Source organism: Ochotona princeps, chromosome 8 (genome assembly GCF_030435755.1).
Source record: "Ochotona princeps isolate mOchPri1 chromosome 8, mOchPri1.hap1, whole genome shotgun sequence".
NCBI classification, from domain to species: Eukaryota; Metazoa; Chordata; class Mammalia; order Lagomorpha; family Ochotonidae; genus Ochotona; species Ochotona princeps.
In genome coordinates, this window is record NC_080839.1 from 68926508 (window position 1) to 68942365 (window position 15858).

The following is a 15858-nucleotide window of genomic DNA, read 5'->3' on the forward strand; positions in this document are numbered from 1 at the left end:
TACTTTTCTCCATTCTCAGTAGAATCTTCTAGACTTGTCCTCTTGTCTATAATGACTCATCCCACTTTTTTTCACAGAAGCTACTCTACTTCACCTTTTTTTAAAAAGATTTATTTATTTTTATTGGAAAGGCAGATATACATAGAGGAGGAGAGACAGAGAGGAAGATCTTCCAGCCGATCATTCATTCCCCAAGTGGCCACTACCATTGGAACTGAGCCAATCCAGAGCCAGGAGCCAAGCGCTTCCTCCAGGTCTCCCACATGGGTGCAGGGTCCCAAGGCTTTGGGTCATCCTCAACTGCTTTTCCAGACCACAAGCAGGAAGCTGGATGGGAAGTGGAGCAGCCGGGTTTAGAACCGGCGCCCATATGGGAAAGCAGTCAAGGACGGCCCAATGCTTTGGGACCCTGCACCCATGTGGGAGACCCGGAAGAGGTTCCAGGTTCCCGGCTTCGGATCGGCTCAGCTCCGGCTGTTGCACTCACTTGGGGAGTGAATCATTGGACGGAAGATCTTCCTCTCTGTCTCTCCTCTCTGTATATCTGACTTTGTAATAAAAATAAATAAATCTTTTAAAAAAAGAAAAATAACAAATCTTTTAAAAAAAAAATGTAATGGGACCTGACATGGTAGCCTAGTGGCTCAAGTCCTCACCTTGCGTGTGCCAGGATCCCATGTGGGCGCCGGTTCTGATCCCGGCAGCTCCACTTCCCATCCAGCTCCCTGCATGTGCCCTGGGAAAGCAGTCAAGGACGGCCCAAATCCTTGGGACCCTGAACCCATGTGGGAGACCTGGAAGAAACTCCTGGCTCCTGACTTCGGATCAGTACAGCTCCAGCCTTTGGCCAGTTGGGGAGTGAATCATCAGATGAAAGATCTTCCTCTCTGTCTTTCCTCCTCTCTGTATATCTGACTTTCCAAAACAACAAAATACATCTTAAAGAAAATAATGGAGGAGATAAATGAGTTTTGACTTGGAGATGAATGAAAATTTCTTCTGGCATGCACAATGGCATCAAGATAGGTGGTAGGAGGAAGGCTGTTGACCTAGTGGTCAACACATCACTTGAGATTCTCCACCTCCTTGTAGGGTTGTGCATAGGGTCAGGTCCTGGGTGCTCTCCCAGTTTCAGCTTCATTCTCAGGCACACCCTGGGAGGCAATCAGTAATGGCTCAAGTGATTGTGTCTTTTCGCCCATGTGAGAGAGCTGGATTGTATCCCCTGCTCCATGCCTTGGTCCAGTCCAGGCCCAGCTGGGGGTATTTTGAGGAGTAACCCGACAAATGAATGATCTCTGTCTCCCTCCCTGTGTCTCTGTGCCTTTCAAAGAAATAAATGAGTAATTTTTAAAAAAAATGATAGATGACAGGTGGATTACGAGGCAACCTTCTGTTGTAATTATTGTCCTGCAAGAAATCATTGATAACGTATGACCTGTGACTTGAATTCCCTGAGGTCTTCCAGTTTTAGCCTTATTTTGATTTCAAAGCTTTCAGGTATTTCGCTGTAAGTGGAAGCTTTACTGTAATATTTGAGCATTAAGCATTTCAGAAGATGATAATAAAACAGAACAGGAGGCTCCTCAGTCCCCTTTTTACATTATATTTAGATTTTTTAATGAAACAAAAATAAATAATTAACATTCGTCCACGTCATTCCCTTTCCCTTGTGTTTTTGTTTCCATATCTCTCGCTGCTAGACATTTCCTTCACTGTGGTGCTTGAAACGTTGAAATTCTGCTGGGTTTCCAGGAATGCTGTTGACAAACCATTGCCAAGAGAAATGTGTTTTCCACTTAGGAAATTACGCTTCTATCTGGTATTATTATTTCTACCCACTGTGTTATATCATGAGCATTTCTGAGGAATGACAAAGATGTCTTCCTTAGAGCAGTTACTGGAAATCAAACTGGTATGTTGTTGTGGCTTTTTTTTTTTCCTGTTTTAAAAGTAGACTGAGATGGGAAATTCCCAGAAAAATAATAAGGGCTGGGATAAAGCTGAAATGGAGCACACCCCATGATTAAAAATGTATTATCAGAAATAGATGACTCCTTATAAATTATGTGAGATTTTAGGATTTTTTTTCAATTTCACAATGACAGAAAAGTACCTCCCTGAACTATCACAAAACACACTTCCCTTAGCCAACACTTCACTCGGGAATCACCATGCCTGTGTTTCAGAAGCCTCCCTATGTCCCTGTCAGTCTGTCTTTCTCCTTTTGTTGAATGTAACCACTCTCCTGACTTCCTGATTTTGAACTTTATACCACAATTATTATTTTATCTGTATTCTTTTATGTCTGACTTTCCCTCATTATTGTATTTGTAGTGATCATCCATGTAATGGCAGACAGCTTTAATTCCTTCATCTTTACTATTGGATGAATTTATGCGACCTACAATGTATTTGTTCTGTTGATGGATATTTGGAACTATTATAAAGAACAGTCAAAAACATTTTTATGTTTGTCTCAGTGAACTTACGTGCATATTTTTGTTAAGATTTTATCTAGAAAAGAAAATGAAGTGTTTACATGTTCAACTTCAGATGTTATCTAAATGTTATCAGATATGGTTTCTAAAGTGGTTGTACCAATTTATACTCTCATCAGTATTATGATACAGTTTATGCTGCTCCATTTATCTGCCAACAATTGAAACTGTTTCTTATTTTTATTAGTTCTGTAGGTATATAGTGGTAGAACCTCATTGTGTGTGTGTTAAGTTATTTCAGTGTATTTTGAGATAATTTATCCTCATATAAAAAACTAAAATTTTTGATAATATTTTTCTTTTATAAAGGTAGAAAAGGACAAAAATTTAAAACTGACCATATCTTGTGCAGTTAACTTATCTAGAAGCCTATTTGGCATGCTAGCATGATTATATCCCAAGAGTTTCAGACTTTCAAATCTATAGTACCATGAAATGATGTTGAGTACCTTTTATAGTTTGATTATCTTTGGAGATTTCTGCTCAGGTCTGTTGCCCATTTTGATACTTGGTTGCATGGCCATTTCTCATGGGTTTATAGGTGTTTTACAAATACGTTCTAGATACCAGCACCTTTGTCACATCACACTAGTCTTCCATTCAGCGGCTTACTTCTTCACGAATATTGTCTTTTGCTGAATAAAAAAAGTCCTAATTTTAATGTAATTCAATTTATCTGTTTTTGTGGATAGTGTTTTTGAAGAAATCAGTGGTATACCAAAATCTTAACACCTAAGGTGATCAAATATTCTCCTATTGTTGCCTGAAAATTTAATTCTTTTGCCTTTGATGTTAAGATCTGCCGCTCACCTGAGACTGACTGTTTATGTAAAGGACAAGGTGGGAGTTAAGCTTTTGTTTTCTTCTCCCTATGAATATCCAGTTGACCCAGTAATCATGTGGTGAAAGACTAGGTATCCATTTTCTGTTGCTGAGTAACAAGTCACTAATTCAGTAGTTTAAAATAGCACCCATTCATTGGCTCCCAGGCTGTGGGTCAGAAGTCCATGTGGAACTCAAGTTGGCAGTTTCACTGAGTTCTTGTCTGGGGGCTTAGCAAGGAAATCTACTTCCTGAGCTCATTCTCACTATTGTCAGAACAGAGGGCTCCTGTGACCTTACCGTAAGGTCCTCACTTTCTTGCTGGCTCTAAACCAGAAGTCCACTGCTACTCCTCAGGGCCAGTCAGATCCCTTCCATCTTCAAGCCAGCAGCAGAGCTTCAAATCTTTACCTTGCTCTGCTATCACCACCCGAAGAAAACACTGAGCTGGGACTCGTGGGAGTGAACGTCTTCCCGGGAGCTCCCTCCCTTGCCCGATAATGTATCCTATCATGAGAGTGCTGTGTCATCCTCACAGGTTCCACGCATGCTCCTAAGAAAGGGGAATAAGGAATACTTACAAGTCAACTTGGAATTCTGCCCACCACTAGCCCCCTTTTTTCCACTGTTCTAAAATGCTACCTTTGTCAGATCAAATATCCCTCTCTCTGTGGTGTTATTTCTGGAAGAGGTTATGTAGCATCAGGATTCTTTCTTTCCCATTTTTTAAAATATTTTGTAAAATGAGCACTAAAATCACAAAGGCCTGACGTTTTCTTTGTGAAAACACTTTCCATTATAAATTAAATTTCTTTGACAGATATAAAACTTTTCAGGTTACTTGTTTCTTTTTTTAATAAGCATAAAGCATGTGTCTTCTTGTAGACTTCCCGTTTCATCCAGATTCCTTGTTGGCATAAATTTGTCCACAGAGTCACCCAGTTATCCTTTTAATATCTATGTAATCTACAGGAGTTAACTTCTCTCCATCTTGACATTGTGATGTCTTCTATTTTCTTACATTATTTTGCCTAATCATTCTAGCTAAATGTTTAGCAATTTTATTGTCTTATTTATTTTTTATAGGATTTATTTTATGTTCACTACAAAGTCAGATATACAGAGAGGAGGAGAGACAGAGAGGAAGATCTTCCGTCCAATGATTCACTCCCCAGCTGACCACAACGACCGAAGCTGCACCAGTCCGAAGCCAGGAGCCAGGAACTTTTTCCAGGTCTCCCACATGGGTGCAGGGTCCCAAAGCCTTGGGCCGTCCTCAACTGCTTTCCCAGGCCACAAGCAGGGAGCTGAATGGGAAGTGGAGCTGCCAGGATTAGAACCGGTGCCCATATGGGCTCCCGACACGTTCAAGGCGAGGACTCTAGCCACTAGACCTCGGCGCCAGGCCCTCATTGTCTTATTTAAAAACTTTTTGTTTCATTTATTTTCTTACTTTCTTTATTGAATTTTATTAATTTTCACTCTGACCTTTATCATTTCTTTTAGCTTTATTTTGGAGTTAATTGTTCTTTCTGGTTTCTTAAAATGAAAACTGAGGCTATTGTTTTGCATTCATTTTCTTCTGTAACACTGGTTTTTAATGGTATGACTTTCTCTAAGTATTGCTTTGGCCATGTATCACAAATTTTGACATGTTTGTGTTATGACTCACTTTTGTTAAGATTTACTTTATTTTTATTGGAAATGAAGATTTATAGAGAGAAGGAGAGACAAGGATCTTTCATCCGCTGGTTCACTCCTCACATGGCCACCATGGTAAGAGCTGAGCTGATCTGAAGCCAGGAGCCAAGAGTTTATTTCTAGGTCTCCCACACAGGTACAGGGTCTCAAGGCCTTACGCTGTCCTCTGCTGCTTTCCCAGGCCATAAGCAGGGAGCTGGATGAGAAGCATGGTAGCCGGGACTCAAACTGGCACCTGTATGGGATACCAGTTTACAGGCACGTGATTAGCCAATTAACCCATCACGCCAGTCCCTGTGACTTACTTCTTTTACTTAGGATAGTTTTTCAGGGTTCGTTTATGTTTTAATATGCCAGTACTTCATAACTTTTTAGTGTTGAATATTGTTCCTTTATATAGTTATATCACATTTTACATTTCCACTCATTAATTGATGGACATACAGATTGTTTCCAAGCTTGGACTGCTATGAATAATATTTCTGTAAACATTTACATATACAAGTTTTGCGTGGACTTATGTTTTAAATTTGGAAGGGTATATATTCATCTATAAGTAGAAATTCTGGGTGTCTGGTAACTCTATAGTTAACCTGTTGAGGAGCTGACTGTACCAGTTTTACTATTTCACCAACAAAGTAAAAGAGTTCCAGTTGCTGCACATCCCTGTCAATACTGGTTATTATTCATCTTTTTTTAAAGATTTATTTGATTTTCTTTTAAAGGAAGATTTACAGAAAAGGAGAGATAGAAAGATATTGCATCAGCTGGTTCACTCCCCAAGTGGCCTCAACAGCTGGAGCTCAGAATGTCTGAAACCAGGAGCCAGGAGCTTCCTCCAGGTGTCCTGTGCAAATGCGGAGTCCCAAGGCTTTGGGTCATCCTCCACTGTCTTCCCAGGTCACAGGCAGGGAGCTAGATGGGAAGTGAGTAGCTGGGACACAAACCATCCCTCATGGGATCCTGGCAAGTTCAAGGCCTGAGGAGTTAGCCACTGGGCCCTCTCGCCATCCTGGTAGATGGGGCATGTGATCTCATTTTGATTTGACTGCCTTTCCTTCATGACTCGTTGTTTTTGTTTTTAATTAACTTATTCTCTCTATTACCTTATTAACTTATTTTTATTAACTTATTAACTATTTCATATTCTCCTTTAGAGACATTGCCTGTTCTAATCCTTTGCTCATTTTTTGGAATCATTTTTATTATTTTTAATAGAGGGAATTTCAGACCCTTGTGGGCTACCGACCAGGGTGGAGAGGTCCAGGAGTGGGTTGGGAGAGGGTGAGTAAGGGAAAAGTCTCCATCATCCCTCGTGACCATGAGATGTTGCACCTCTTCCTGCCACCAAATCACATCAGCACCAGGGGACAAAGATGTTTCCCCAATGTCATCCTAGGAAACTCACAAAAGGCAGAATGCCCTGAGAATGTTACTCAGGTAGTTGTGAATGCTCTGAGATGCTATTGGCTTCACTGTGTGAGAGGTGGAGAAATTACTTCTAATGCCTGTTGGATGTCCATGTCTGTCTCAGTGTGTCCACAGGCTTAGGTACTTGCTGGAGAAATTGCCCTATTGTGTTCAGTCTGCCCCGTTTTCTTCTTTATGGTGAGATACTTGAGATCTGCTGTTGAATTAAAGTAGCTGGCCATGCTGTCTTCCATGTGTATCTGGGCACATTGTTCATCTTTACATAGAATTTGGCAATGGATTTGGCCCAACCTTCCAACATGTGCTCCAAGGCTGGACCACATGTCCATGTAATGTTTGTAGAGCAGTCTGGTGGGAAAGACCTCCTGTTAGGCTTATCCTCAGACCTGACTTTCCTGTGCACTGACAGGTGCATCAGCCTGGAAAAACCTACCCGCTGCTCCCACCCATGCATGTCTCCATCATCACAGGAAAGTCACTTGTACACACTGATTTAGAAAATAGCAAATATAGCTAAACAACACATCTACTACCCCTGAAGAATGCCCTAAAAACTTGAGACTCAAAATGCCACTATAAGTAAGGAAGCAACAAAGTCTAATTACAATCATTCATTCCTACCTCTACCATCTTGCATTACACATGTAGTGGCCAGGTATCCTCCGATCTGTAAACCAAAAGAAAGGTTCTTTTCGTAAGATTGAAAAACCTAAAAAGGAGACCTGTGAGGCCAGCACCATGGCTCAACTAGCTAATCCTCTGCCTTGCAGTGCCAGCATCCCATATGGGCATTGGTTTGTGTCCTGGCTACTCTGCTTCCCATCCAACTCCCTGCTGATGGCCTGGGAAAGCAGAAGAGGAAGGCCTAAAGCCTTGGTATCCTGAACCTACACAGGAGACCCAGGAAAAACTCCTAGGTCCTGGCTCCAGATTAGCCCAGGTCCAGCCATTGCAGCCATTTTGGGACACCTGCATCTCATGCCAGAATGGCTGGTGTGAATCCCAGATCCTCTGCCTCTGACTCAGCTACCCACTATGCCACCCTGGGAAGAGGATGTGGCTCTGGTACTTGGAACCCGCCAACCCACATGGGCAACTTGAATGAAATTCTAGGCTCCTGTCCTCAAGCCTGCCCTGGCCCTGACTGTTGTGGACATTTGGGGAGTAAACCAGTACATTGAAGATTCTCTCTCTCACAGACACACTCTTTTTCAAATAAAATGAAAAATTGTTAACAACTTTTAGCTGTCCTTCAGGGGTGGGAAATTATCCAAAATGCAGACCAAGAAATCATCTGATGCAGCTCTGCCAAGGCAACTGCAGATGTGTTACTGGAAACCCAATACATCCACTGCAGGCAAATTTTTAAGTTGATAATTTTGTGTGGCCCACAAATGATGTTATAAATATCCAGATAGCCCTTGGCAAGAAAAAAAAGGTCCCCTACCCCTGCAAAGTAAGCATTTGTTTCAGATGTTTTCTTTAAAATAAATAAATGAATAAAAACACCTGCCTATATAATTTCATGTTAGTGACTGTGTTGGTTTACATGTTCAATCCAAAACAATCTGAACTTCTCATCCTTAAGCCACAATAGCGTGTGTTGGTTAATTCCATTATGCTATCATTGCTGTGTTACCTGTGTTACATTACTGAACCTCTAAACTTAGCTACAGGGGACTCAGGTGAGGTTGAAAGAAGATGCTTTCGTAGGACATACTCACGTCTAGACTATACACGCCGCCTGGCTGCCTGCCTTGCTTGGTGTTACCAGTGTATCAAATGACACATGGCCAAAAGAAAAGACAGGACTGTGAATTTACCAAAAACTAATTTTACAACTATGTCTCTTATGATTATTACTAAGTGACTTCGCTTATCTTTTCTTATAGCTAATGTTGTCTACCTTGGAGGCCAAGAAATGATGGAAGTTGTGAAGAGAGACAATGAAATCATAAAGGAAAATTTGCCTAAGGTAAGTCACTTTAGGGACTACAGTATATCTAAGTTGAAGGGCAGAAATGTTCACTGAAGACAAATCATTAGAACTGACTTAGATCTGTAATGCCTCAGGAGTTCATAGAGTCAGACAGAATTCTACTTCAAGTTCAGGTTATGTTTTAAGGTAAAGCCAATGGCCTGGTGGTGTATATTTTGCCGCCTGTTTTTGTTAAATTTCTTTTTGGAATCAATATTTTTCCATTTTGTGCATGCATTTTAGTGTCTGTAGCCTTGGTACTGAGATTTTCTGTAATATCTATAAAATAAGTGAGTTGCATTGACATATAAATGAAATGATAATAAGTCTAAACACCCTACAGTTGGGTGATTGTGTTGGCTCTGCTGGCATCGTTTGTCTCTCCATCCTGTGGAGGATGGAGTGGCACTGACCAGTCCTGCAGCCACCAGCCACATGGGATTACTTGTGACTGGTTTGAATTGAGATGGTTTAAAAAAAAAAAAAACTCAGTATAAAGAAAGTAAAATGTTTCACCAATACTTCATATTGATTATGTATCAAAATAATATTTTAGATACATTAAATATATTAGTAAAATAATTTCACCTATTCCTTTATACATTTTTTGTGTAGTTACCAGAAACTGCAAATTTCCAATGTGCCTTGTGTTGTTCTTGCGTCGGTACTGAACATTGGCTTTGGCTGGGTGTGCCAGGATGAGTGGCCGAGCTGTCAAGTGCGCGTAAACCCCAGCTGACTTAGGAATCGCTTCCTGAATGCTAACATGTTGTCTTAATCTCACCTGCAGTGTTAATCCAGATGTCTAAACTGCCCAGTAAAAGAACTGTAAGGCAAGAAATTGTTTCAGAATATTGAAAATAATACACCCAGAGAAGAAGTTTGAAAATGACAGTCTTTGTCATTTCTGGGCTTTTGTTTTATTTTTCTTTTTATTTTAGCATGCCCTTCTCTCTTTCCTTCCTTCTTTCCTTCTTTCCTTCACTCATTCCCTCCCTTTCTTCTCTTTGCCTTTCCTTTTTTTTTTTTCCTTCCTTTCCCTTTCTTTTTCTATCTCTCCTTCCCTTCCTTTTCTTTCGCTTCCCTTCCCTGCCCTGCATAATAAAGAAAGGACAAGAGAAAAAGATGTGCTACTTGCTGACTCTTCACCCAAATACCCAAAGGATCCAGGTACTCCTTCCAGGTCTTGTACGTGGGCCGTCATCACTCTCAGGCACATCAGCAGGAAGCTGGACTGGAAGCCCAGAGTAGCCAGGACTCCAACCAGGCATTCCAATGCAGGATGCAGATGTCTTGTGGCACAATGCCTGCCTGGCCATCATATTTCTTAAGCATTAATTGTCTGGAGATGGAAATTTTGAAATCTGAAGGATGCCTTCACCTGCTGAATGGGGAAGGCTGGGGCTTTGTGAGGACCTTCTCTTCAGGCTTTCCAGTGCCTCCACTCATTGAGGGTTGTACAAGGAAAACATATTTTTCAGTTAAATAATAAGTGAATCTGTTTCAGGAATACATTTAAGTTCTCTGTGTTGGAAGTTCATAAAACAACTGACTTTTCCCAGTTAATAATAAGACTGGCAGATGCACACTTTCAAAATTTACACTTGCTGAATGACTGGACACATCCTGTGACAGAGCCTGTCTTACCACCTGTGGAAGCCAGCTGCTATAAAATGCTCATCATTCTGGATTCTACTTGTACATTGTGCTCAGAAAAAGGTCAAAGCAAGGTGCTAACTTATTCCTGTGCTAAGTTAAATCCATATGTCAGTGTAATCATTCCCAGATAGAGGTCTGTTCCTGGTAACTGTGTCAGGACTGTAAGTTTACTGAAACTTTTCTAGGATAAACATACAGGTATAATGGTGGATGGCAGACATTTCAAGATTGGTATTAACGCAGTCACAGCAGTAAGCTTTTCCAACTCCAGGAAACAGTTTTCTTTGTAAGATAGCAGCAGGTGTACATGTAGAATTTGAGGAAACACAGTATTGTTTCGTGTAATGATGCAAACCTATCTTGCAGTTAATTGATTATCATTTCTACCAGCTAAATTTGAGCTCTCTACTAGTATAATGCAATTCTAATTGCTAAGTGAAACTAGGTACAGAGAAACGGGAAGTTTATTGCAATGTTTTGTTTCTGCAATGAAAAAGAGGAAGCATGCTGTAATTTAATATTGGTAAAAGTTGAATCAACATAATATGTCCCAGTCTGCTTGAGAAAATAAAGAAACTTCACAGGACATATTGCTCCAGGAAGCTGGTGGGCATGCCCTTCTGCCTTCCAGCCCAACCTGGAAACCAGTTCCCAAGATTAGAAGTATTCCTGATGTGTTCACTTCTGCTCATGAAGAGGCATTCAGAAGCTCCGTACCCATCTAGAGCTGTCCCATGTGAGGAGATTTTGAGCCACATGTTTTGTTGGAAAATTATTTTGTGCATCTTATTCAATCTAAAACAGTGGCTAAAAATGTATCTTTGGACTATCCAACCAGGAAGCCACAGGAATGCTAGTATTAAAATAGCCTTTTCATTAGATCATGCAGATGACTTTCTTATATTTTCTCCTTCCCTAGAAAGCTGTCAAAAAAGAAAAAAAGAAAAGAAAACTGTCAGTATAATCAGCACGCTTGGGTTCAAAGTTCGAGTTTTCTACCAGTGGGTTCCCATTGGGCACATAAAGAAAGATTTTCATTGAGGACAGTGAACCTTTTTAACTCTGAAAAATCTAGGCTTTTTAAAAAAGATTTATTTATTTTTATTGGAAAGGCAGATTTATAGAGAGAACAAGAGAAAGTGAGAAAGATCTTCCATCCACTGGCTCATTCCCCAAATAGCTGCAATGAATGGCTGGAGTTGAACCAATCCAAAACCAGGTGCCAGGAGCCTCCTCCAGGTCTCCCACATGGGTTCAGGGTCCCAAGGCACTGTGCTGTCCTCTACTGCTTTCCCTGGTCATAAGCAGGGAGCTGGATGGGAATTGGAGCAGCCAGAACTTGCTTGGATATCGTGCTTAAAGGTGAACAATTAGCCATTTGAGCCAACATACCAGCCCCTGATTGTCCTCTTTCTTAAGTCCACACACATTCTAAGTGGTTGGATTTATTTAGTTCCTTTACCTGAAGCAAATATATCCACCTCCTGGTTGTTTCCAGAAGAAAGTTCCACTGTTGGATAGATTGCTGGTTTTTTTACTTGACTACATCCTACTTTTCCTTTAAAAGTGGCTACACTGTCTTCTCCAGGAGGCCTGTTCCAGCCTCTAATTCTGGTTAGATTTCCCTCTGTTCCCATAGAGTTATAAAATGCATCTATCACTAAGGGCTTAACCCTTGGCCCTCCCCTCTCTCCACAGTGAGGATGATGAACTGTTTTTTCTCAACCTGATTTCCCCAGGACATAGCATAATCCATGATGCCTGGAAAAAATGGATACACACTATCTGGACGGGTAGAAATAGGAAAGTCACTAGAGTATAGATTCTAAGCCCTTTTTATATTGTGAATCTCTTTAGCTCTTTCATAAAGACCCCCTTCTCAGAGTAATGTTTTTAAATGCATAAACTATACACATTGAATTTTTTAGGGTATTTTAAATTTTTTATTGGAATGTCAGATATGCAAAGAGAAAGAGAAACAGAGCAGAGAGGAAGATCTTCCCTCCAGTGATTCACTCCCCAAGAGGCCACAATGGCTAGAGCTGAGCCAATCAGAAGCCAGGAGCCCAGAGACTTTTCTTGGTTTCCCAAGCAGGTGCAGGGTCCCAAGGCTTTGGGCCATCCTTGACTGCTTTCCTAGGCCACAAACGGAGCTGGATGGGAAGCTGGGCCATATGGGATCCTGGCACGTTCAAGGTGATGACTTTAGCCTCTAGGCCATGGCGCCAGAACCCTCCTATAGACTTTTAAAGTACCCTTGTTCTATGGTTTGTTGCTTGTATTCATAGTAGTAGAAAATAATATGTTTTAGTTAAAAATTAACAAAGGGCCCAGCACAGTGGCCTAGCAGCTGAAGTCCTCATCTTGCACGCACCGGGATCCCATATGGGCGCTGGTTCTAATCCCAGCATCCCCACTTCCCATCCAGCTCCCTGCCTTTGGCCCGGGAAAGCAGTCGAGGACAGCCAAAGCCTTGGAACCCTGTACCTGCGTGGGAGACCTGGAGGAAGTTCCTGGCTCCTGGCTTTGGATCGGCGCAGCACTGGCCGTTGTACTCACGTGGGAATGAATCATTGGATGGAAGATCTTCCTGTCTGTCTCTCCTCATCTCTATAAATCTGACTTTGCAGTAAAATAAGTAAATCTTTTAAAAAATTAACAAAAATAAAAGTATAAATATTCTTTTTTTTTTCCAGAACATTCCCCATCTCTCAACTCTAGTTTCACGAGTATTCATGGATCTATAGATGCCCAAGTGAAAAGTTTCAGCAATAGGAAAGCCAGAAAAGGTGAAGTCTCATGGTATTGTGATGTGGCCGCAGGTCTGAGGACAAGAGGCCATGAAATGCTGCACTGAGGAGATTGTGGAAATAATCAAGGAGATAGCCAGGAGGCTGATAGCCACGAGACAGTCTCCAATGAGTCACAACATATGCCAACTGTTCATGTCCAGTCTTCTGGGGGAATATGTGTCAAAATATTGAGAATGAATTAAAATTTAGGTGGGGAAATTATTTATGAGGTTTTCATTGGCTTTAAGGCAGTAGGGACTGATGCAGTGGCATAACAGGCTAACCCACTGCCTGCAGCACTGGTATCCCATGTGAGTGCCAGTTTGAGTCCTGGATGCTCCACTTCCTATCCAGCTGCCTGCTTACCTGGGATAGCAGAGGTGGAGGGCTCAGATCCTTGGACTCCTATGCCCACATGAGCGACCTAGAGAGACGCTTCTGGCTTCTGGCTTCAGATTGACTCAGTTCCTGCCATTGTGGCAATTTGGGGAGTGAACCAATGGATGGAAGAACTAACACTTTCTCTCTCTCTCTCTCTCTTTCTCTCTCTCTCTCTCTCTCTCTCTTCCTCGCCTTTTCTCCGTAAATCTGCCTTTCAAATAAAAATAAGTAAATCTTTAAAAAATAGTAATAATTAGGGCAGTAGATTTGGGGTATAAAGGCTTAAGGGATAGTAATCCTGAATAAAAGAAGGACCCCCCCATTGAAACTTAAATATACATTGACAACAAGATACTAGATTCCCCACCATTGCCTATGCCAGCAGTGTCATGACACATAGTAAGTAGCAGAAGGCTGAAACTGGCTGCAGCTGTAGGACTATGCAGTTGTAAAATAGAGAGGAAAATGGGGGTGAGGTGGAGGAGGGGGAGGAGGAAAGGGGGAAGCCCTATACCTACAAAACAGTATAATGGGAAACAAAAGTAAATTAATTTTTGTAAAAGATGTAAGAAGTAGCATCAAAGGCATTAGCAGGCTATCAGTGAATGGGGATGGAGTGATCTAAGACGATTTCTCTGTATCTGGTTTGCTAACAAGGTAGGAGATGCTGATGGAGATGAAGCAGTAAGTTGTGGGAGGTAGTTGAGAAAGCCGTTGTTTTAGGTCCTTGCCTTCGAGATAGCTTTGGGATATCCCAGCAGGCACATGACTGACAGCTGGGATGAGTAGTCTTGACTCAATTCTGATGTGCGGTGGTTGAGGCTGAAGTAGAAGCCATGGCCGTGGATGAGGATATGTCAGGAAATCTCAGTGTAAGGAGCAAAGGCATCCAAAGATTGATCCTTGGGAAACCAACTCAAGTGTTTGGGTAGGGAGAAAAGGAGCTGGTTAATAAGATGGGAATGGAGAGGAAGGGGTGGGAACACGAGCAGGAAGGAATAAGTCAAGGGAACCCAATCAGCTGCACATTTCCCCCACCCCAGTCCCAATGTGTCTGGGGGCTCTGGGGTCTGCAGCACTTCAGGAGGCACCTGGTGTGTCCATGGCAAATAGGAGGTCAGCATTGCCTCGGTCTGTCATTGTTCTAAGTTACAAGGGGATGCCTGTCTCATTCATGGAAAAGTGAATTAGTGTTGGGTTTATAAACTTGAAGTTTTCATTTCAAACTCACTGAGGAGGGAAATTCTAAACTGCCATGACCATCTTTGGCCCTGGCCTATGGAAACAGCTGGTGTGTGCTACTGCCAGAGTGAGCCTGAGCATCACTATTGGCCCATAGGAATCTGGACTTGTTCCAAGGGAGGACACGTGGCTGCAGCAGTCAGAGGAAGCTGGGCAGTGGCAGAGGGGGCGCTGGCCCTGCCCTGGAGGGCCAGGCCATGACTCCAGTGTGTCCCTAGAAGCAGGAACCCTTACTTTGGCCCTGTCTTGGTCCATCTTAGGGGTGCAAGCCACCTTTAGGAGCAGACCTTGTGTAGTTGTTTGCTGATTTGGGCATGCAAATCCTTCTGACATGCACACGCCCTGCTTGGTGAAGCGTAGGAAGTGCTCCCTGGACCAGCTAACCAGGGCTGCCTTTCCGCCAAGGCTCCATCTGAAACAGATTCTGTTAGTTCTGCCTGTTTAACTTGAAGCCTGTCCAGCATGTCATAAGCATCCTGGAAATACATAGGTTTGTTTTTATCTCATTCACTTTGACCTTGAGAGCTTCATTCGAGGCAGTTGCAGTAACATACCGTTGAGTTCAGTCGGTACCTGATGGAAAGGACCAAGCTGAGTGTGTGGGGAGCAACGTTCTGAGTCACAGCCTCGGTTCCCACTCTGACTCTTCCATTTGGTTGGTAACATGACCTTACTTAAGTTGCTGGACCTCCCCAATAAAATGGCTTATTATCATTCAGTTCTAAAAATGGATACTATAATTCGTACCTTTAAATTCAGACCTTACGCAAGTGTCCGAGTGTCAGGCATGTACTAAGCACTCAGTGATGTTCATTGTGACTGTTACAAAGTTAGCTACTGCCTCACTATGTCTCTTTAAGGACTATTTGCCTAACTTCCTGCTCACACCTCCACCCTTCCCAGATAATTTCCTTCTGTCATAGCAGATGTTAGTGATGGGAAGTATGTGGACAGGGGACCCTGGAATGCCCCAGTCCCTTTCTAGGTCACAGCCACCACTTCCTGTAAGGTGCCATAGGAACCTGTGATAAAACAGCCATAATGAGGGAAGATACAGTAGCGATTCATTTTCATCAAAACTTGGATCTAATAGTAAAGCAAAGAATTCTGATGAGTTGGACTTGACCTTCTCTCACTTAAGATCTTTACAGCACTCCCACTACTCTCTTGTAGTGTCAAACCAGAACAGAACCTAGGAGTGTGCACCGGCTCTAAGTGCTTCCTGCTCAGCTGCCTGGGGGGAAGCCAGTGCCCTGGGTCAGCTTCTTGCTACAGTCCCATGTAAGAAAGAGATGAGGGCGGATGTCACTAAATGGTCCTGTCCCTTGCCTGTTGGCCAGGCTAGAAAGAA

At 42.2% G+C, this 15858-nt stretch overlaps 1 protein-coding gene across 2 annotated transcripts in view; it reads left to right on the forward strand.

Moving 5' to 3' along the window:
• Window positions 1-15858, forward strand: part of LDAH (lipid droplet associated hydrolase) — a 112274-nt gene that overhangs the window by 84000 nt on the left and 12416 nt on the right. For both annotated transcript variants that reach the window (XM_004582629.4, XM_058668223.1), the window contains exon 6: window positions 8348-8430. In XM_004582629.4, the coding sequence (XP_004582686.1) occupies window positions 8348-8430 (83 nt within the window). The remainder of the gene's footprint in view (window positions 1-8347; window positions 8431-15858) is intronic.